The following is a 20,039-nucleotide window of genomic DNA, read 5'->3' as shown; positions in this document are numbered from 1 at the left end:
CCTGCTGGAGCAGGAACACCCAGAGCAGATCACACAGGAATACAGGCATACAGGCAGATTTTGAATGTCTCAAGAAGGAGACCCCACAACCCCTCCAGGCAGCCCATTCCACCATTCTCTCACCCTCACCATGAAGTTTTTCCCATATTTATGTGGAACCTCCTCCGTTCCATCTTGCACCCATTGCCCCTTGTCCCACCATTGGATGTCACTGAGAAGAGCCTGGTTCCATTCTCCTGCCACGCAGCCTTTGCATAAACAGTGATGAGCTCACCCCTCAGTCTCCTCCAAGCCAAAGGGCCCCAGCTCAGCAGTGCCACAGAAATCCCCTGCCACGTCTGTGTGATCCCTGTCCTGTCGGATCCCGGCTTGTCGCTGCTTGGGCTGCGTCTGCCAGCAGTTCCCCAGCCATCCTGGACATGCCCTGGCTGTGCCTCGGTTCTGTGGCAGTGTGACTTCATGTCAGCAAAGAAACATTTCCTCCACCAAAGTGCCCAGAAGGATTTTTCCCTCAGGTCTCATTTGTCTGTCTGGGAAACACATCTCTGCTTCCTCCTTGGGCAGCAGGCTGCACACTGACCGTATGCAGGTTCTGGAGCACCATCAAGACGGGGCAGGCATGGGGCAGCTCTGTGTGGCTCCCCAGCCCCCCCGGCTGCCAGCAGTGGCACACTTTGGCTTTAAGCTGCGCTGCAGCACCGAGTCAGTTCCTCCTCATGTTTGGATGCCTCACTGGGAATGCTGCCAGGCATTAGTAGAGAACAGCATAGCATAGTGTAGAACAGAGCAGAAGGGAACTACAGAGACCCCTGAATCCAGCTCCCCGGCCACCTGAGGGATGAACAAAAGCTAGAGCTTACAATTGAGGCGTTATGCAAAGCCTCCAAACACCAGCAGGGATGTGGCATCGAGCGTCTCTCCATGGAGCCTGGTCTGGTGTCTGACCAGCTTGTGATAAGGAGGTTTTTCCTAATGCCCAGCCTAACCCTCCCCTTGCCCAGCTCTGCCTGTTCCCACGCACCCTGCCTCTCCCCTTGTCTTCCAGTCCTTCTTATGGGTTTTGTTGCCCTCATCTGGATGCTTCCATGTAACTTGGCGTACTTCTATATTGTGTGGCCCAGAACTGCACACAGTAGTCAAGGCGAGGCCACACCAGTGCTAAGTATGGCAGAGAATCACTTCTTCTGGCCGCCTGGCTGTGCTTTCTTAGTGCAGCCCAGATGCACACTGCTGGCTCACACTGAGCCTGCAGTCACTGACAGCCCCGGGTTCCTTCCTGCAGGGCTGCTGTCCCGCCTGTGCCTGCATCCAACGTGACTCCGTCCCACGTGCAGAACCTGACATTTTCCTCTGTTGAACCTCATGCCATTGCACTAATTACCTGGCTCTGTTTTAGTAGATCCTTTAGGAGCCCCACGATCTTCCTGGGTGGGACAGCAGTGTGTCATGGGCAGAGCCCATGCTTATGTGGATGTGTGTCCTCAGGCTCCTTGCAAGAACTGTTTGCAGCCCTTCAGTCTCTTTGTATGGACTCAGCCTAGACAAATAGTGCAGATAGCTGACGTTAGGCTAGGGCTTGATGAGCTAGTTCTGCAGTATGGGGCTCGACATGGGGCAGTTCTCACCTAAAGTGGCCGTTTCAAGCTCAGAGAGGGTAGGTTTTGGTTAGATGTAAGGAAAAAATATTTTATGGTGAGGGTGGTGAGGCACTAAGCAGGTTACCCAGTGCTGTGGTTGGTGCTCCATCTCTGGAGACTTTGCAGGTGAGGCTAGATCAAGCCCTGGGCAACCTGATGGAGCTGTGGTGTCCCTGTGCAGTGCAGGGTTGTGGGCTGGATGGCCTTTAAAGGCCCTTCCGACACTGAGGAGTCTATGATTCTATACCAGATGTGTCCCCACTGGGAAGACTATTGCATGCTTTAATGCCAATGCAAGGTGTCAGTCCCGAGCACTGTGCAGAATTTACCAGCACAGCAGCTCACTGTGGCTTGTGAGAAGGCTTTTGGTTTGAAGGAAGCTCAGTGTGCTCCTGTTTGAGAATGGATAGACTGATGGAGGGATGGACTAAGTGCAAGGGAACAACAGAGGTGAGGGCTGGGCGTGCTGGTGCATCACCTGCCCCTTCTCCCCCCACCCTGCTGTCTCTCCAGGTGCCATCTCAGTTCAGGACTCCAGCAGCCTGGATTTTGAGGCCAGCCCCCGGCTGCGCCTTGTGGTCCAGGCAGAGACAACAGCTTCCTTTGGCTTTATGGCCATAAACCTCAACCTGCAAGATGTGAATGACAACTTGCCACGCTTCCAGCTGCAGAACTACGTGGCATTCATCTGGGAGTCGCAGAGCTATGACTCCCCAGTTATCCAGGTAGCACTGGGGGCAAAAACAGGGACAGTGGTTCCCCTGGCCGCTGTGCCAGGAGGAGGAGGTGGGGGCTGTGCCTAAGGCTGGCACCTGTGGATCTGTATGTCTTGCTCTGGAGATCCGTTGCTTACAGGGCTCTAAAGCACACTGCTGAATCTCTCCGATGGCCTTGCAGGTCCTAGCAGATGATCTGGATCAGGGAATGAACGGGCAGGTGACTTACGCCATCAACCAGTCCCTGCCGATGACAGGCTTATACCACATCGATCCTCAGAGCGGCACGATCACCACTGCTGCCATCCTGGACAGGGAGATCTGGTCCCAGACCCGGTGAGTAGGGCCGGACCAACTTGCACCCTAGATATGAAAGTGACACAGGAGCAGCAGCCCCAGGGTTGCGGAGGATACTTTGCTGCTTGGAGCCACACCAAGCTGTTGCCAAACAGCAGAAACCAGGACTAAGTGGAAACCTGGGTATCAAACGAGGGTGTGACAGATGGCCATGAGATGAGCCTGAGCTCCGTGCAGCCCGGCCTTTACAAATCCGAGCAGGCTGTGGAGGGGGCAGCGGACTCTTCAGTAGTTGCATCCATTTCCTTTCCTGCCTGTTCAACCCAGGTTAGATCTGTTCAGTTTCTGCCCACTCCCACACACTGCACCCTCCTGCCCTGCTAAGTGTCCCCCAGCAGCCATGCGTCAACCTCAACCATCCTGCAAGTCCCCCTGCATTCAGTCCAAGTCCTCTGGGTCCCTCACCACACATACAGGTTCTTTAATCCTCCAGTCTAACCACAGCTATGTGAGATGGGTTTACATCCTCCCCTACCTCTGTACACGAGCATGGCCCAGATACAAGGAACAACTCCCACCACCCCACCCAGACCTCATTCCCTTTGCCATATCCATGCTTCACTACTCCACATCTATCTTCCCTTTTCCAAGGCAAGGAAATACCTAGGAAATACTGAGGATATTCATTCCATTCACGTACCCATCGCTGCTCCACTCAAACCGAGGCTCCACGTGTTCCCTAGTTCCCAAATACGCCCCTAATGCTGCCATCTGTCCCGTCTGTGCCCTGCTCACCCCACTTGCTCTGCCCAGCTCTTCTCCCATGCGCATCCCAGCCTCCTGCCCATTTCACAGACTGAAAACATCCACTGCCCTCCCCTTGCAAAAGTCCCCAGCTGTGGATGCCTACGTGCCATGTCTGTGCATTAATGCACTGCCTACCAGATGCTCCAGACACTTGTGCCCACATGCACAGCCTGCTCATATGCTCCAGGTGCGGGACAAAAACCCACTGCCCTCCAAATATACACCCAGATGTGCATCCTATGCTCTTGATAGGTGCACATCCATTGACCCGCTCCAGATGCTCTGTACACATCCATTGCCCCATGCACTCCAGTTGTGCACAGTTTTACTACGTGCTCCCACCTGTGCACGTGTGCAGCGTCCTCCTGTTCCAGATGCTGTGCACACTGCTCCTGACATGTGGTTGTGACCCTCCTGCTTTGCCTTTGTGCTTTCCTGCAGCTTGGTGGTAACAGCGATGGACAGAGGGACACCCCCTCTCGTAGGTTCTGCTACGCTGACAGTTGTGGTGATGGACATCAACGACAACAGCCCCACCATTCCTTTTCCCTGGGAGGTGCGGGTCCCAGAAAGTAAGTGCCTCTCAGCCCTATGAGGTAACGTGTCACTAACAGCAGGAACTGGGTTGTAGTGGACGCCTGTAGGTGGCACAGAAGCACCCAGTGAGCCTGTTCCCTTGCCAAGGGCTGGCTTGCGCTGGCCCTTAGACTCAGCTTCTCTGAGCCTCCAGCACTGCCCATCTGTGATGTCCTGGTGCCCGTGGGTTGTGCAGCTCTGTGTCTTGAGGGAACCAGCTGAACTCAGCTCTGGCCTCCCTGGCCCCAAACCAGGAGGGCTCTGGTTGTGCGCCCCCGCCCCGCCAGCTTCCTGCCCTCATTCGTGCCCCATCCCCAGCCTGACTCCCAGGACCTGCCTCTTCACCTCAGCATCTCCCTGCTGTCCCCAGTGCTCAGGTTTCCCACCATGTGAGCCAGTGCCTCTGAGGAGATGGGGATGCTGGCTCATGCCTCACCTCTCCACAGACATGCTGCTTGGCACCCAGATAGCCCAGCTGACGGGGAACGATGTGGACTCGGGCCCGGCGCTCTCCTACACCCTCCTGCTGGATGGTGATGCTGTGGGAACGTTCAGTGTGCTACGTTATGGGGGACGCATCGCCCTGACGGGGCCGCTGGACTACGAGCAGCGCAGCCGCTACAGCCTCACACTGCGAGCCTCCGACAGCCGTCATGAGACTGAGGCCAACCTCACCGTCATCGTGGAGGACATGAATGACAACGCTCCAGCCTTCAGCCAGGCCTTCTACCAGGTACTGCCTGCACTCGCTCACAAGCACGCGTGTAGCAGACAGAGAGCACTTTTTTGAGGATGGATTTGAGCCTATCCTGGTCCCTGTCCTTCTGGGCCACATCCCAGCACCCCTCCTGCTGTCACTGCAGTCAGAAAGCTGAGAACAAGCAGACAGCACTGGGATCAGCAGAGAAAAAGGTCAATACCTGGATGCTCTAGTAGCTCAGAAGTCACACAGACGAGGCTGCATGCTATGCATGTGGCACAGGTGCCTGCAGGCTCCACCCATGGCCTTGGTGCAGAGGTGGGGAAGGCCTTGGCTAGCATTGCACTGGGTTACTCCGTCATGGCTGCCCTAGCCAGCTCCAGGCTTTCTCCCGTCCCTGCTGGCCAGCTCCAGGAGAACGGGGACAGTGTGCACATGAAGAGCGGTGCTGATCAGAGCTTCCTCCTCTTCCAGGTGACGTTGCCAGAACACACTCCTGCAGGGAGCATCCTTCTCACCGTGAGCGCCACTGACATGGACTCAGGCAGCAATGGGGAGATCACCTTCCACCTGGCCGTGCCCAGCCTTGACGTTGCAATTGACCCCAGCAACGGTGCGTGGGGCTGGCTGCTATGGGGGGGCTCATGCTGTGGGTTGCTCCAGCAGCTCCTGCAGAGGAAGGGGCCCTCATGCTCCCCCCTCATCAGGCCTGCAGTGGCCAGGGAGGCAGATCAAGCATCCCGCATGCCTGTCCCTGCAGCCAATAACCCTGACCACCCTCACACCCTGCCCGGCTCCATGCTGACCCCCTATGCTGACTCTGCCTTTGTGCCCTCACAGGGACCCTGTTCACCATCCGACCGGTGGAATTTGATGCCAACCAGCCCACCCTGGAACTGGTGGTGGAGGCCCGTGACCATGGCTCCCCCAGCCTCTCGTCTTGGGCCACGGTTCAGCTTCAGGTGCTTGATGTGAATGACCACAGCCCCATCTTCCAGGTGCCACACTACAACGCCAGCGTCCCTGAGGACCTGCGGCCAGGAACCACTGTGCTGACGCTGGACGCAGGCGATGCTGACCTCTCCCGAGAGAACGCCGGCTTCGACTACACCATTGTCAGTGGCAACGGTGGCAATGCCTTCCAGGTGGAGAGCCGGGTGGCCTGGGCAGGTGGGCAGCTACGCACACAGGGTGCGTTGGTGCTTGTGGAGCCCTTAGATTTCGAGGCCATCCCAGTCTACAATCTCACCGTGGCTGCCTTGGACCGGGGCCTGCCGCAGCGCAGCACCACGGTGCCTGTGCTCATCACGGTGCAGGACGTCAATGACAACCCACCTGTGTTCGCCCGAGCCGAATACCGCACGGCAGTGAGCGAGAGCACGCCTCCTGGCACAGAGCTGCTCCGTCTGACAGCCCACGACGCCGACTCAGGGCCCCGCGGCCACGTTCACTACACCATCAGCTCAGGTGACCAGCACGGGCTCTTCCAGATCCATGAGAGCACAGGTGCCCTGTGCCTGGCACGGCCCCTGGACCGGGAGACGCAGGCATCGCACGCTCTTGTGGTGCAGGCCATGGATGTGCCAGGCGGGCACTTCGCTCTGGTGCCTGTAGCCATTGAGGTGAAGGATGTCAATGACAACAAGCCGTACTTCCCAGTGGAGGTGCTGAGTGCCAGCATGCGGGAGAACCTGCCTCCGGGCACGCTTGTGACCACCCTGCGTGCCATCGACACCGACACCGGGGTGTTTGGGGAGCTGCACTACGCAGTTCTGGAGCAGCCAGTGGGGGGGCCTGGTGTGGCAGAGGGCCGGGACGCCTTCGCCATCAACAGCAGCTCTGGAGAGCTGCGTTCTCGGCTCACCTTTGATTATGAGCGAGCCAAAGCCTTCCAGCTCCTCGTCAGGGCCACGGATGCCGGCAACGCCTCTGCTACGGTGACCGTGCGGGTGCTGGTGACCGGGGAGGATGAGTACGATCCCATCTTCCTGAGCCCCTCCTTCAGCTTTGAGGTCCCTGAGGGTGCCCACAAAGGGCAGAGCATTGGGAGGGTCCTGGCAACAGATGAGGACGAGGGGGCCGACGGTGTCGTGCTGTACAACCTGGCCAAGCCCTCGCCGTACTTCGCCATCAACCAAACTACAGGCACCATCTACCTGCGGGTGGACAGCCAGCCCCAGGCCGGGGCCGGGCGCACCAAGAGGGAGCCCCGTGAGATGAGCCTTGAGGTGCAGGCACGCAGCCCGCTGCCAGCCTCCCGCTCAGCCTCTGCACAGGTCACCATCGATGTCACGCACACCTCCTTCGGCCTGGCTCCAGATCTCAACCTGCTGCTGGTGGCCGTGGCCGCCTCGCTGGGCGTTGTGGTCGTGCTGGCTGCTGTGGCCATCGTGCTGGCGCTGGTCCGCTCCCGTCACCGCCGGAGCCACGAGAAGACGGAGGGGGACCGGCCGCTGGCCCACGTGCAGAGCAGCTCTCTGCAAAAGCTGGGCCACGAGGAGCCGGCACTCCCCGGGGCTGAGCACATCTACCACCAAGCGCTGCCGGGGTACGGGGGGGAGCCAGCGGGGCCGTACACGCGGGGCGGCTCCCTGGACCCCTCACACTCCAGTGGCAGAGGCTCCGCCGAGGCAGCTGAGGACGACGAGATCCGGATGATCAACGAGTACCCACGTGTGGCCAGCATCACAGCGTCCATGCAGGAGCACATTTCGGCCCGCGGCCCCGACTCCGGCATCCAGCAGGATGCCGACCAGCTGTCCGACATCTCCTGCGAGCCGGCCGCCCTGGAGAGCTCCCAGTGGTTCAAGAGCAAGAAGGGCTCCGGGCTGCTGCTCCCAGGGCCCACGTCGCAGCTGTACCGCGAGGATGGGGGAGGCAGCGCCTTTCTCGGCGTGCGCTGCGGCCTCAGCGTCTCCTCCCAGCCCCAGGACTACACCTTCCCAGAGGATGGCAAGCCCTCTGTGGAAGGCTCTCTCACCGCCATCGTGGCCAGCGACGAGGAGCTCCGTGGCAGCTACAATTGGGATTACCTGCTGAACTGGTGCCCCCAGTTCCAGCCGCTGGCCAGCGTCTTCACGGAGATCGCCCGCCTCAAGGATGAGAGCTCCCTGCGCAAGCCCTTCCCGACCAAGCCCAAGGCAGAGCCCAAGCCCCGCATCGACCCCCCACCCCTCATCACCTCTGTGGCCCACCCGGGCGCCAAGTCCGTGCCCCCCAAGCCGCCAGCAGGCAGGACCTTCCCGCACCCATCGTCGCTGCGTCGCTCGCCCATCAGCCACGAGGGCTCCATCTCGTCCTCCGCCATGTCACCCAGTTTCTCCCCCTCGCTGTCCCCGCTGGCCGCCCGCTCCCCTGTGGTCTCTCCCTTTGGCATCTCACAGGGGCCCTCCGCCTCCACCATCAGCGCCGAGCACTCACTGGAGCCCTCTGAGGAGGCCGAGCTCAGGATTTAGGCCTGGGCCCACGGACTTCCCCGCCCTCCCCGGCAGACACGGGGCCGAGAGCGGGGCCAGGCCGAGGGCCGCTCGGCACGGTACTGGTTTGGCTTTCCCGGCACCTTGCCCATTCCAGGGCCCCACGTGCTGGGGGCTCCCACGTGCTTTGGGACTGCTGACTCTCGTCGCTCTCTGTGGTCCGGCAGATTCGGTGCTGGTTTTGGTGCCCTGTGGACTGCTGAGCCCAGCGCCAGCACCCTAAGGCACAGTTCCTTGTACTGCTCGTGGTGTCCCAGTGCCTGGCACGCTGCTGCTTTGTGGTACTCCGTGCTCTAAGAGGGGCTGGGAGCAGAGCGGCGCTCCCTGCCCTGCTGGGTCACAGCACTGCCACCTGCAGCCCCTGCTCTGTCCCGGCCACCTGCCCAAGCCGTGCAGCAGCCCAGAAGCAGTGAGGGGCTGGCCCGTCCCGGCTGGCCCTGTCCCCGTGGGAGCTCACAGGGACAGGGTCTCACTGCTCAGCTGGTGCAGCTGCAGCAGCCTGCAGGTCTGCGGGAAGCAGCGTGGGTGACCCTGCTTGCTGATGGTCTGAAACACATCCCAGGCCTAGCTGGACAGGGAGCAAATGGCAGTGCCCATTATCTGCTTGCCTGTCCGTGGCTGGTGGGGGGAAAATGGATCTGTTATGGTCCCGGAGGCCCCTTCATCCCCCACCACTGCATCTGCCCCACCTAAGGGCTCACTATCCCAGGGCTGAGGGCCTTGGGGCATGGCTGCATGGCTGCCCTCTGGGGCTGCAGGCTGGCATCGGGCACAGGCACTGTCTGCATGCTGGGCTGGCAGCACTGCTGGCAGGAGAAGCAGTGCCAGAACTGCATTAGCCGACCCCAGGATGGCCCGGCCCCGGGAAAGACACCGGCACAGCTGCTCTGTGACCTCCTCTCACTCCGTCTGCCCATGGCCTGGTGGCCAGCCTGCAGCTGCAGGGGAGCATGGGGGGGGGTACCCCAAAAAGCCATGTGGCCTGAGGCTGATGCGGTGGCGGCCAACCTGTTGTCCTGGTACAGCGTGGGATGCGGGCAGCAGGGCTCCCCAGGAGCCTGCCGTGCTCACCGGGATGAGCGGGGCCACCTCCACGGCATGGGGGGCTGCCGGAATCCCCAGCCCCTGTGCCCAGCCGTCTGTGCAGCAGCTGCACTGCACTGCTCCTTCATGTCACACTGTGGGAATAGGCAGAGCCACACATCCTTGGGGCTGGTCCCCATCCTCATACCAGCAGTTTGCAGCTGGTGTCAGCTCGCAGCTGGCATGAGCTCACAATCGATGTCAGCCCTCGTGCAGCACTCACCTCGGCTCGCGGCACGTGGCATGGCCCTGGGGGTGCTGTCCTTGTGCCAGGCGCTGCAGCCCTGGGTGCTCAGGGTGCTGTGACCCACACTCAGATACAGGTGCAGAGTGAGGATCAGGAGCCGAGCACGCGAGCCATGGCAGCCCCAAAAGCACAGCCTGGGAGGACCCCCAGCTGTCTGAGAAGGGGATCTGGGGCTGCTTCCAGAATTTTGGGATTTCCTTCCTATCACACTTTTCCTAGAGCCACTCTGTAGCCTCAAGTGCAAAGCCTGTGCGCACCATTGGCTGCACCCTCGTTGGTCACCCCAGCCCCAAATATTTATCACAGCAGCCAAAAACCACCACTTTCACCCACCGCCCCTGTGCATCCCACTGAGAACCACCTGTGCCCGCAGCCCCATCTCTGCACACCACAGGTCCCAGCACAGCCCTGCACCCCAGCACCACGCTGCCCCCAGACCCCATGACCCCATGGTGCCCACAGGTCCCCAGCGCTGGCAGCCCTGGGAGCTGCCCTGGCTGACAACAGAGGGCCAGAATCAGGTGGCACCGGGGAGGCCACGGGGCCACGCCTGAGGCCCAAGGGGAGCTGAGGTGGCTCTGGGAGGGGAGGATGTTCCGCCTTGCTCGGCACATGGATGGTCCAGAGGCGCCCTGAGGGGCTGCGTGAGCCCTGCGCAGTGCTGGGTGGCTGAGCAGCCCCACTCCTCTCTGCATGTTGGGATGGGTCACCCCTGCATGCCACATAGGGTAGGGTCAGACACGTGGCCCCTCTTCGGTGTGGGGGTTGCAGCCATGTGCTGCTGAGCCCAGCCAGGAGCCGAGCCTCCATTTATTTATTTTTACACATTGTACTATGATTCCTGTTTTCTACTTTGTTTGTACTTTTGTATCGTGTCTCGCTGAGCTGCATGTATTGGGCGCTGCTTGTCGGCCCGCACACTGGGCTGCTCCAGCACAGCCTGGACCCAAGTGCCAACTTCTCAAAGAAATGCCTTAATAAACCACACTTGTTTGTACAGAGCTCGGCTTAGAGAATCATAGAATCCTCAGAGTTGGAAGGGACCTTTAAAGGTCATCCAGTCCAACTCTCCTGCAATGAATGGGGACGTTCACAGCTACAACAGGTTGCTCAGGGCCTGATGCAGCCATGATGAGCATCATCACTGCTGCTGTGGGTGCGCGTCATGCTGGCACTGTGGCCCTACAGGAGCTGTGGAGAAGCACTGTCAGGGCTGGGGGATGGGAGGCAGCGCTGGGGAACCCAGCACCATGAAGCTGTGGACCTGTCCCCAGAATCCTGTGGCAGAGCTGGGACTGCTGGGGGCACGGAGGCAGCGTGGTGCTGCTTTCTGCCCTGGGAGCAAGCAGCTCCAGGATCCCCGCCGCCCAGCCCAGCTGCCTCCTGGCCTTGACCAACGAAGGACATGCAGCAATTTCAGACTTCAGCACAACAGAGGATGCAGAGATTACACACACTGTGGGCCTGGTCTGGACGCCCAGCTTCTCCAGCAAGGTGTGCTGCAGCTGTGCCCTCCCCTGCAGTGCTGCCCTCGCCAAGATGCCTGCATCTGCATGCATGGCCACACCAGGCACATCTCCTCTCCTTGTGGCTGCACGTCTCCTCTCAGCAGCTGCAGGCTTTTCTCTTAGCGGCTGCCAAGCCCGGCAGGCAAGGCTGCACTGCTCCATGCATCCAGGTCGTGTTGTCCCAAAGGCAGCTTCGTTGCTCCGTGTGCGCAATCCATGATCACACAGTGAGCAGACATTGTTTGTTTATTTCAGGATTGCCCAAGCCTGGCTGTGCAGTGGTTTCCCACAAACCCAGCACACCAAATGGAACCATCAGTGCTATATTTGTGCACAAAGACACAGAGTTGGTAATTTTTCCAGCCTATCCTCCCGGCGGTGACTGGTCAGTGATTTACATGCAGTTGTAACAACGCTGACTCTGTACTTCCAGAATCAAACCCCTCAGGGGAGGGGTCTTCACTTGGGCAGGAATCTTTTTCACCTGTAGGTGTGATTTTCAGTATTGTGATGCAGGTAGTTCAGCTACGGACCCTGCGTACGGACCCTCGAGGGACAGCCCCACTCCAGCTGACATTTGGACACTCTCACCTGCAGTTCTCCTACACGGGCACACAGGCACCCCTGGGGGCCTCAGCTGACCCCAGGCTCTGTGCTCTCTGGCCTGCCCTGCTCCCTCCCTGCTGCAGCTCCCCAGGCTCACACAGCACAGCTCCCAGGGCACTCTGCCCATCGCCCAGCCCAGAATAAGCCTGCTGGGAAGGACACGCGATGACCCCGAGCATCCACCTGCTAGGAGGCTGGCACTGCGGGCCCTGGGACATGTGATCCAACTGTAGCTGCTGACACAGCTTCCATGGACGCACAGAATAGAGCCCCAGGAGAATCCTTTGCAGTGGGGTTTAAGAAGCAGCCGGGGCAGGCTGTGCTGTTGCCCAGTGAAGGGTACAGTCAAACAAATGTGCCGAGCACCAATCCATTTACAGCTGCTTTTACCCTTTCTCCTTGTTTTCACACTTGATTTCCCCTCTCCAAAGTGCACTGATCCCTCTCTTTTCTCACATCCCATAAGTCTTGTATGACCCTAAAACACTCCACGTTCTGCCTCTCAGGGTGGTGCCCTGCAGTTCTTGTAGTTGTTTATCAGCAGCACCACGCCTGCACTCACGTTGTGGTGCCACCCCAGCTGTGCTGCGATCCCTGCTGTCACAGCCCTGAGCAGATGCAGCTCCTCTGCGTGGGCTGTCGGGGCTCCCTGCCTGCCGCTGTTCCCCTGAGTTGCTTTGATCACTCAGCGCAGCACCTCCATCCCCCTGACGGTACAAACGCGATGCCAGGGCTGTGGCTGATGTTCTGGATGTTCTCCAGCATTGCCCAATCACAGGCAATCCTGACCAGCTTCACTGATAGGAATGCCACCTACGGCACACTGGAGGCGGCACGGCCCCACCTGGGACATCCTGGGACATCCTGGGACATCCTCGCAGCTCCGCTGGCAGCTCCGGTTCTCCCATCCCAGCCTGCTGCAGTCCCAGCAGCAGATGCTTGTTAGAGTAATTAGCTCTGCCAGAACATCCTAATCTTTGCTGGCCAGACGGCTCCAGGAAATAATCTCCCACAAATCTTATCCCACTTACAGCCCTGCCCCAAGCTGATGGCCGGCTCGTGTCAGCACAGAGCAGCAGCACCCAGCAGTCCACGTCCCTTCCCTGCAGCTGCAGCCCTCGGTTGGGGCCACGCAGCCCGGGGGGCCGGGAGCCAGCAGGGCACTGGGCCACACGTGGGTAAGGGGAAGGGTGAGCCAGGACAGGACTGTGCACAGGGCAGATGCTGTGCAGCCGGGAGCAGGACCGGGCAGTGTCACGGCTGGGAGCAGTCAGACATGGCCTGGCACACGGATCGTGGTCTGCTGCACCTCCCGGAATGCCCCAAGCATACATGGGGCCACCTCCCTCCAGGAGCCCCTTCACACAGTGACAGCAGCTTTCAGCCCAGGTGGGCGGCTGTCCTACGTGGTTCGGGAGCTTTTCCACAACACAGAAGAGCTCTTTCCATGGACGTGGCTGGGAGATGGGGTTCAGCAGAGTCCTTGACCGTCCCTGCCGTGTCCCCTCAAAGCTGCACCCACCATGCCCAGCCCCTTCCTGTCCCACCACCCTCCTGTTTTTCCCCCCAGCCCCACAGGGTGCAACTGCACAGTTTCGGGCGGTCAACCAACTCCAGCTGCTGCAAACCACACTGCGCTGCCTGCATGGAAACTCTGAGTGGCCCCACATGTGTTTCCAATTGCAGGCACCAGAAATGCCCGAGGGCTCTGCACAGACACTCACGCTATGGGCAACACCCAGAGAGGAGCGTGGTATCCTGCAGAAAGCGGGTCTGAAGCAGTGGATTCCTACAGGACAGGAGAGGTCCTCCGGGTGGCAAGGGAAGCACCTCAGAGGCCAAATGGGGGCTGAGGAACGTGGGTGGATTTCCCGTTTCAGTGAGATGCTGAATGCTGTTCTGCAAACAGGAAGGGCTGCGCTTCAGCCCCACTGAATCCCTCAGCAGCCCTGCCTCACCCAAAGGGAGCAGAGCCAAGGCCTGCACCAGGCACCGCTTGCCTGGGCGTGCGGCACCTTGAGCTGCACGGCTGTGGCTGGAATGGCACTGCCTGCACAACAGGGCTGAGGGCAGGAGGCAGAAAGGTTGGACCGCCACCTTTGCTCCTCCTGCCCCAGACTCAGCAGCCACCGCTCCAGTGGCGCCCCAAGACGCTCTTAGCATGTGAGTGCTTCTGCATTCTGCAGCTGCTGCTCTGGATGGCCACGCTGTGGCTCCGGCGTGGGAGAGATGGCAGCCCAGCCCAGGCAGGTGGTTTTCCCATTGTCCATCTCCTTCTGGCTTGGACACTGCTCTGCAGAAGCAGGAAACGAAGGAGGAGTTCCTGGAGCTGCTGCAAGCAGCACATCTGCACTTGTGGCTGGGACAAGGACTCGTTGATCCACGCCAAGGTGGCAGGAGGGGTTACAGCACCCTCACCTCACGTCTGCCTCTGAGGGCTGCCCTTGGGCTCACGGGCAGGGTAACAAACTCCACAGCACCATTTCCAGACCTCCCTTCAACAGCAGCAAAAAGTACCTGAATTTTCCAGTCCCAAGATTCACAAGTATCACGATCCTGCTTTTGTGATACTAATCAGGATGGCTCCTAGTGTGGGAATATCCAAGAGAACAAGGCAAGGAAACCAAGAGCTGCTGCTCAGCAATACTGGGAGCCAAGCAGCTGCAGAGACAGCACCAGCTGGACAGGACACGACGAACCGCTACGACTCCCGCTGCCCCTCCCACAGCCCCGTGAGAGCGCAGCTCCATCCCCGCCCTCCCTGCTCTGCCCGGGGCGCCCCACGCCTGCAGCTCCCTGAGGCCCTGCGGGTGGTGGCAGCAGTGCTGGGGCGGCTGCACCCCGGCTGTACGGTACGCAGATGTGCTCCAACGCCTCCCAGCTCCTGCAGGACAGCCGGGCGGCGCTCAGGACCCCGCAGAGCGCCCCGGATAGAATCATAGAATCACCAAGGTCGGAAAAGACCTAAAAGCTCATCCAGTCCAACCGTTCACCTATTCCCAACAGCTCCCACTAAACCGTGTCCCTCAACACAACATCCAGCCTTTCCTTGAACACCCCCAGGGTCGGTGACTCCACCACCTCCCTGGGCATCCATTGCAGTGCCTGACCACCCTTTCTGAAAAGTAATTCTTCCTCATGTCCAGCCTGAATCTCCCCTGCCGTAGCTTGAAACCATTCCCTCTGCTCCTATCACTGATGACACGAGAGAAGAGGCCGACCCCCAGCTCACTACAACCTCCCTTCAGGAAGTTACAGAGAGCCATGAGGTCTCCCCTGAGCCTCCTCTTCTCCAGGCTGAACATTGCCAGCTCCTTCAGCCTCTCCTCATATGGCCTGTGTTCCAGACCCCAGGAACACGTTCCAGGGTACGCGCCCTGCAGCCGGCAGCCCGTCCATCCGGTTCCGGCCCTTCACTGCATGGTGGGCACTGAGCAGCAGACCCCGCGGGCAGCCTCTACCTTCCGCTCCCCTCACCGCAGTGCGGTTCCTGCAGGCAGAGCCCCGCCGGATGGCTTCCTCCAGCCCTGCAATGCCGTCCCTGCCCGGTGGTTGCCGGGCACGGAACCTTCGGCCCCGCCAGGGTCCCCGCAGCCCCATTCGAACGCTGCCCCAGGGCAACTTCTAGACCAGCCCGCCCCACGGGGCCTCGCACGGCCACAACGGCAGTGACCCGGGCAAGGAGAGGAACGGACCGGGCGCCGCTCCGGCACCGCCATCACAGCCCGCCCCGAGCAGCGCAGAGCCGCGCCCCGCCGGTGGGGGCTGGGCCACGCGTCACGTGACCGCAGCTTCCTCACGTGACCGGGACTCATGCGCTCCATCACGTGACCGGGCGCAGCGGCGGGATGGCGCGAGGGTAACGGGGGCGCGGGGCCGGGAGGGGGGGGGCGGACCGCCGGTCCCCGCTCAGCCCCGCTGCCCTCTGCCCACCGCAGGTGCCGGGCGCTCCCCGCCGTGCTGGCGCTGTGTGCGGCCGCCTGGAGCTGTTGCGTCGCGGGTCGGGCGCTGGAGCGGGACCAGCCGTTCCGGTAGGTGCCGTTCTGTGCGCTGCGGGATGGCGCGGTGCCTCCCGCGCCGCCCGCCCCGCTCACGGTCCGCCCGCAGCCCTCCGCCCGGATGGGTCCTCGCCGGCCGCGTGAGCCCCGAGCACGGCGTGCAGCTGACCCTGGCGCTCCGGCAGCGCGGCACCGAGCGCCTGGCCCGCCTCGTCCGCGCCGTGTCCGAGCCGCGCTCCCCGCAATACGGTAACAACTGAACCTGCCGGCCCGGCCCCGCCGCGCTCCGGGCCGCGCGTTGACCCCGTGTGCCCGCAGGCAAATATTTGACCGTGGAGCAGCTGCGGGACCTCGTGCGCCCCTCCCCGGCCACGCTGATGACCGTGCTGAAGTGGCTGCGGGGCCACGGCGTCGAGGACTGCCGCAGCGTCGCCACTCTGGACTTCCTGGAGTGCAGCATGCCGGCGAGGTGAGCGCTGTGCCGGACACGGCCCTCTGCTGGGCAATAGTAGGCGGGGGCCGAGCCCTTCTGGCCCATGGGGCTCCGTGGCCCGGAGCCGGCTGCTCTGTGCAGCCCCGGTGCTGGTGTAGCTGCGGCCTGCTGGCCCAGAGTGTATGTGAGATAGACAGGTGTGTGTATGAGACAGTGCTCGGGCTGCCTCTCGCCTCCTTGTGCCCGCTTTTGGAGCCACAGTGTCCCCACAGCAGGGCTGGGATGAGCTGCAGTTGGCTTCTGTGATGCTCAGCCCGGGTATAGAGGGCACTCTTTGCTCCACGGAGACAGCGTGGGTAGGAAGAGGCACTCATCCCTGGCTCCTAACAGTGGGAAGTGCGAGCAGGGTGTGGGCTGGATTGGGCCATGCTGTGTGCAAGTCCCTGTGTGAGCTGTCCTTGTGTTGCAGCACGGCTGAGCGCCTCCTGCCCGGGGCTGAGTTCCACCGCTACGTGAAGGGCCAGCGCAGCGTCATCCGCTCCCCGCAGCCCTACAGCGTTCCTGAGGAGCTGGCAGAGCACATCGACTTTGGTATGTGCGGGGGCATTGGGCTGCTCAGAGATGCAGGTGGGAGGCTGAGCGCTGCTGGCCAGGATGGGGCAGCCACAGCGCACAGAGCACAGTGGTTCTCTGGCCGTGTCCCGGCTGCCCCGTGCCCCCCAAGGAGGCGAGCGGTGACCTCAGTGCTTCCCATGGCTGTGCCGGCTGCGCAGGTGTCTATGGCTGTGCAGGTGTTTGATTTGCCACTGCCTCTGAGGGGTTGAAGCTCCTGCCATGAGGAAGCCGTGGCACTGCAGTCATTGGCACAAGGAGAGCATAAGGTGCTGGGCAGTGGTGGCTGCTCAGCAGTGGGGTAATGGCAGCCCAGAAGGACACGGAGTGCAGTGTGCTATGGGTGCTCCCTGCTTCCAGCCAGGGTGAGGAGGGGGAGCAGGGCTGTGTCTTGCCAGAGCACAGGACCCTGGCACCTTGTCCTTGTTTGTGGAACAGTGGGGGGCCTGCACCGGTTCCCTGCGGAGAGGAGTGTGGTCAGCAGGGCCTGGGCCAAGGAGGGGATGGAGTCCCATGGGCAGAAAGCAGCCTTCCACCTGGGTGTGATGCCATCAGTCATTCGGAAGCGATACAACATGACAAAAGGAGACATCGGACTGCTGTCCAACAACAGCCAGGCCTGTGCCCAGGTACTGCCCGGTGCTGAGGGGGAGCAGCTTGCACCCCAGAGCTGGTGCGCCACTCCGATGGTCCCAGGGTGCCGTGGGAGGGTTCATCAGCTGCTGAGAGCTGTTGGCCAATGTTCCACGAGAACACTGAGCCAACTTCCCAGGTCGGGAGAAAGAACTTTGTGTCCTTCTGTGTCCCCTCAGTTCCTGGAGCAGTACTTCCACCAGGCTGACCTGGCTGTGTTCATGAAGCTCTTTGGCAGCAGCTTTGCCCACCGCACAGAGATCGACCGTGTGGTTGGGCACCAGGGCCAGGGCAGGGCTGGGCTGGAGGCCAGCCTGGATGTGGAGTACATCATGAGCACGGGCGCCAACATCTCCACGTGGGTCTTCAGCAATGCAGGTACTGCTCCCCTGCCAGAGCCCACTTTGCCCTCTGTCTGCCTCCACCTGTCCTACTCGATCTAGCACTGACACACTGGGTCAGGGAAGCACTTGTGAATCTGCCAGGGGTGTGAGATGGGCTGCACGCCATCCAGCTGGTGTGAGTTGCACCTCGTGGTACCTCACAGGGGCTTTGGGACTGTGGTTTCCCAACTGCTTTGGGGACATTGTGGGCTTCCAGCACTGTGCGCTGTGGGTCTCTGACGGCTCTTAGGGGAGGTGTCATCATTGGTTTTGGATACATGAGTTTACACCATCCACAGCATCCTGCAGCATTGCTCACCCTGTCCTGGCTTTGCCATGTGAGGCAGTCACCTCACTCCTCTGCCTTTCCATGAAGGGCTGACCTGAGCATGAATCTGCCATAGGGTGGGTGAAGGGCAGTTTGAGGGAAGCAGGTTGCAAACCAGTCTGCTCTGAGATGTGCTGGTGCTGTGGAACAGCGTGTCCATAGTAGAGGATGGCCAGGGGCTGAGCGCACTGGGACTTGGCTCTGTCCTGGCGGTGATTCTATTGGTGCACAAAGCCCTGTGTGGGCTTCTTCCTCTTCTGTGCTGCCTGCAGTGCGGGAGGGGGACAGAGAGACTCTCTGAGCAGCTGCAAGGCAGCAGGGAGGCCGGGACCCTCTGCTCTATATTGCACGGAGTGGGGAGATGGACGGGGGGACCTTAGCAGGGAGAGGTGCTGAGTGCAGCCGTTTCACGAGAGCTGTGGGCAGCCAGAGCCATTCCTGCCATGCTGCTGTCAGCTGCGCTGCTCCAGGAGTTCACGGCAGCATCCAATTGAGTTATTCTGCACTCTGCAGGCAGGGACAGGAGGAGGCAGGGCTTCTGCTGGGGGGACACAGTGCCCCCAATCCCCCCTGAAACAGCGCCTTTGTGCCTGCAGGGCGGCACGAGAGCCAGGAGCCCTTCCTGGCGTGGCTGCTGCTGCTCAGCAACATGTCGGCGCTGCCCTGGGTGCACTCGGTCAGCTACGGGGATGACGAGGACAGCCTCTCGCAGGTCTACCTGCAGCGGGTCAACGTGGAATTCATGAAGGCGGCCGCCCGCGGCCTCACGGTGCTCTTTGCTTCGGGTGCGTGAGCTGCTGGGCTGGGGGCGCCCGGCCGCCCAGAGCGGCGAGTGCCGCCCCTCACACGTGGCCGCCCTCAGGTGACGACGGTGCCGGGTGCAGGAGGGTGCCGGGGGGGAACCACACCTTCCGACCCAGCTTCCCAGCCTCCAGGTAACGGCGGGGCGGCCCCGGGGCTCCTCTCCGCTGCCGGGATGGGGGGCGCTGCGGGGTCGGCTTTGGGGAAGCCGCAGCGTCCGTCCGTCCTCAGCCCCTACGTGACCACCGTCGGCGGCACATCTTTCAAGAACCCGTTCCTGGTGACGACAGAAGTGACGGATTACATCAGCGGCGGCGGCTTCAGCAACGTCTTCCCGATGCCCGACTACCAGGTGCGGGCGGGGGGTGCGGTTGCCCGGTGCCGAGCGGTGCCGGCGCTGAACCGGGCTGAACCATCCCCAGGTCGAGGCCGTGCGGAGCTTCCTGCGCTCCGCCCCGAAGCTGCCCCCCAGCTCCTACTACAACAGCAGCGGCCGCGCCTATCCGGACCTGGCCGCGCTGTCGGACAACTACTGGGTGGTGACCAACCGGCTGCCGCTGCCCTGGGTGTCGGGCACCTCGGTGAGCGCGGGGCCGTCGGGTCGCGGTGCGGGGCCGCGCTCCGCCCGGTACTGAGGCGTTTCTCCTCCCAGGCATCGACGCCGGTGGTGGCGGGGATGCTGGCGCTCATCAACGACCGCCGCCTGCAGCTGGGCCAGCCGCCGCTCGGCTTCCTGAACCCCGCGCTGTACCAACTGCGGGAGCGCGGCCACGGCGGAGCGCTGTTCGACGTAAGCGGGGCGGGGAGCTGCGGGATGCGGGCGGAGTGCCGCTGCTCGGGGAGAGGCCGGGAAGGGGCGGGGGGGCGGGGGGAGCTCCTGGCACCCGGGAGCGCGTCGGGGTGGGGGGACGGGGTCACGCCGTGGGGGCGGGCGCGGGACGAGCGAGGGGCTCCGCCGGGGGGCCGCGCGTCCCCGCGGGGTCCCCACGCTCTCCGTTCCGCAGGTGACGCAGGGCTGCCACCTCTCCTGCCTGGACGGCACGGTTCAAGGCCAAGGCTTCTGCGCCGGCCCCGCGTGGGACGCGGTGACGGGTTGGGGGACTCCCGACTTCCCGCAGCTGCTGCGCGCGTTGACGGCGCCATGACGACAATAAAGGCCGCGGCGCGGCGCCCCCTGCTGTGCTGTGCTGGTATCGCG

At 61.8% G+C, this 20,039-nt stretch overlaps 2 protein-coding genes across 2 annotated transcripts in view; both read left to right on the top strand.

The window, feature by feature from the left end:
• DCHS1 (dachsous cadherin-related 1) overlaps nucleotides 1–10,528 on the top strand; it is a 49,548-nt gene extending 39,020 nt beyond the window's left edge. The window contains exons 16-21 of the mRNA XM_048950211.1: nucleotides 2,151–2,362; nucleotides 2,535–2,689; nucleotides 3,899–4,029; nucleotides 4,480–4,766; nucleotides 5,208–5,346; nucleotides 5,574–10,528. Coding sequence (XP_048806168.1) covers nucleotides 2,151–2,362; nucleotides 2,535–2,689; nucleotides 3,899–4,029; nucleotides 4,480–4,766; nucleotides 5,208–5,346; nucleotides 5,574–8,188 — 3,539 coding nt within the window. The 3' untranslated portion in view covers nucleotides 8,189–10,528. The remainder of the gene's footprint in view (nucleotides 1–2,150; nucleotides 2,363–2,534; nucleotides 2,690–3,898; nucleotides 4,030–4,479; nucleotides 4,767–5,207; nucleotides 5,347–5,573) is intronic.
• Nucleotides 10,529–15,408: 4,880 nt separating this feature from the next.
• Nucleotides 15,409–20,019, top strand: TPP1 (tripeptidyl peptidase 1). The gene is made up of 13 exons (XM_048950496.1): nucleotides 15,409–15,512; nucleotides 15,592–15,684; nucleotides 15,761–15,900; nucleotides 15,970–16,120; nucleotides 16,554–16,675; nucleotides 17,135–17,325; nucleotides 17,509–17,707; nucleotides 18,637–18,825; nucleotides 18,903–18,975; nucleotides 19,073–19,193; nucleotides 19,264–19,422; nucleotides 19,494–19,631; nucleotides 19,846–20,019. The coding sequence occupies exons 1-13, from the start codon at nucleotides 15,502–15,504 to the stop codon at nucleotides 19,984–19,986; spliced, it is 1,728 nt and encodes a 575-aa protein (XP_048806453.1). The 5' UTR covers nucleotides 15,409–15,501; the 3' UTR covers nucleotides 19,987–20,019.
• Nucleotides 20,020–20,039: the final 20 nt, after the last annotated feature.

The sequence above is a fragment of the Lagopus muta genome, chromosome 1, assembly GCF_023343835.1.
Source record: "Lagopus muta isolate bLagMut1 chromosome 1, bLagMut1 primary, whole genome shotgun sequence".
In the NCBI taxonomy this organism is placed as follows: Eukaryota; Metazoa; Chordata; class Aves; order Galliformes; family Phasianidae; genus Lagopus; species Lagopus muta.
This window is presented reverse-complemented; position numbering and strand designations above follow the sequence as displayed.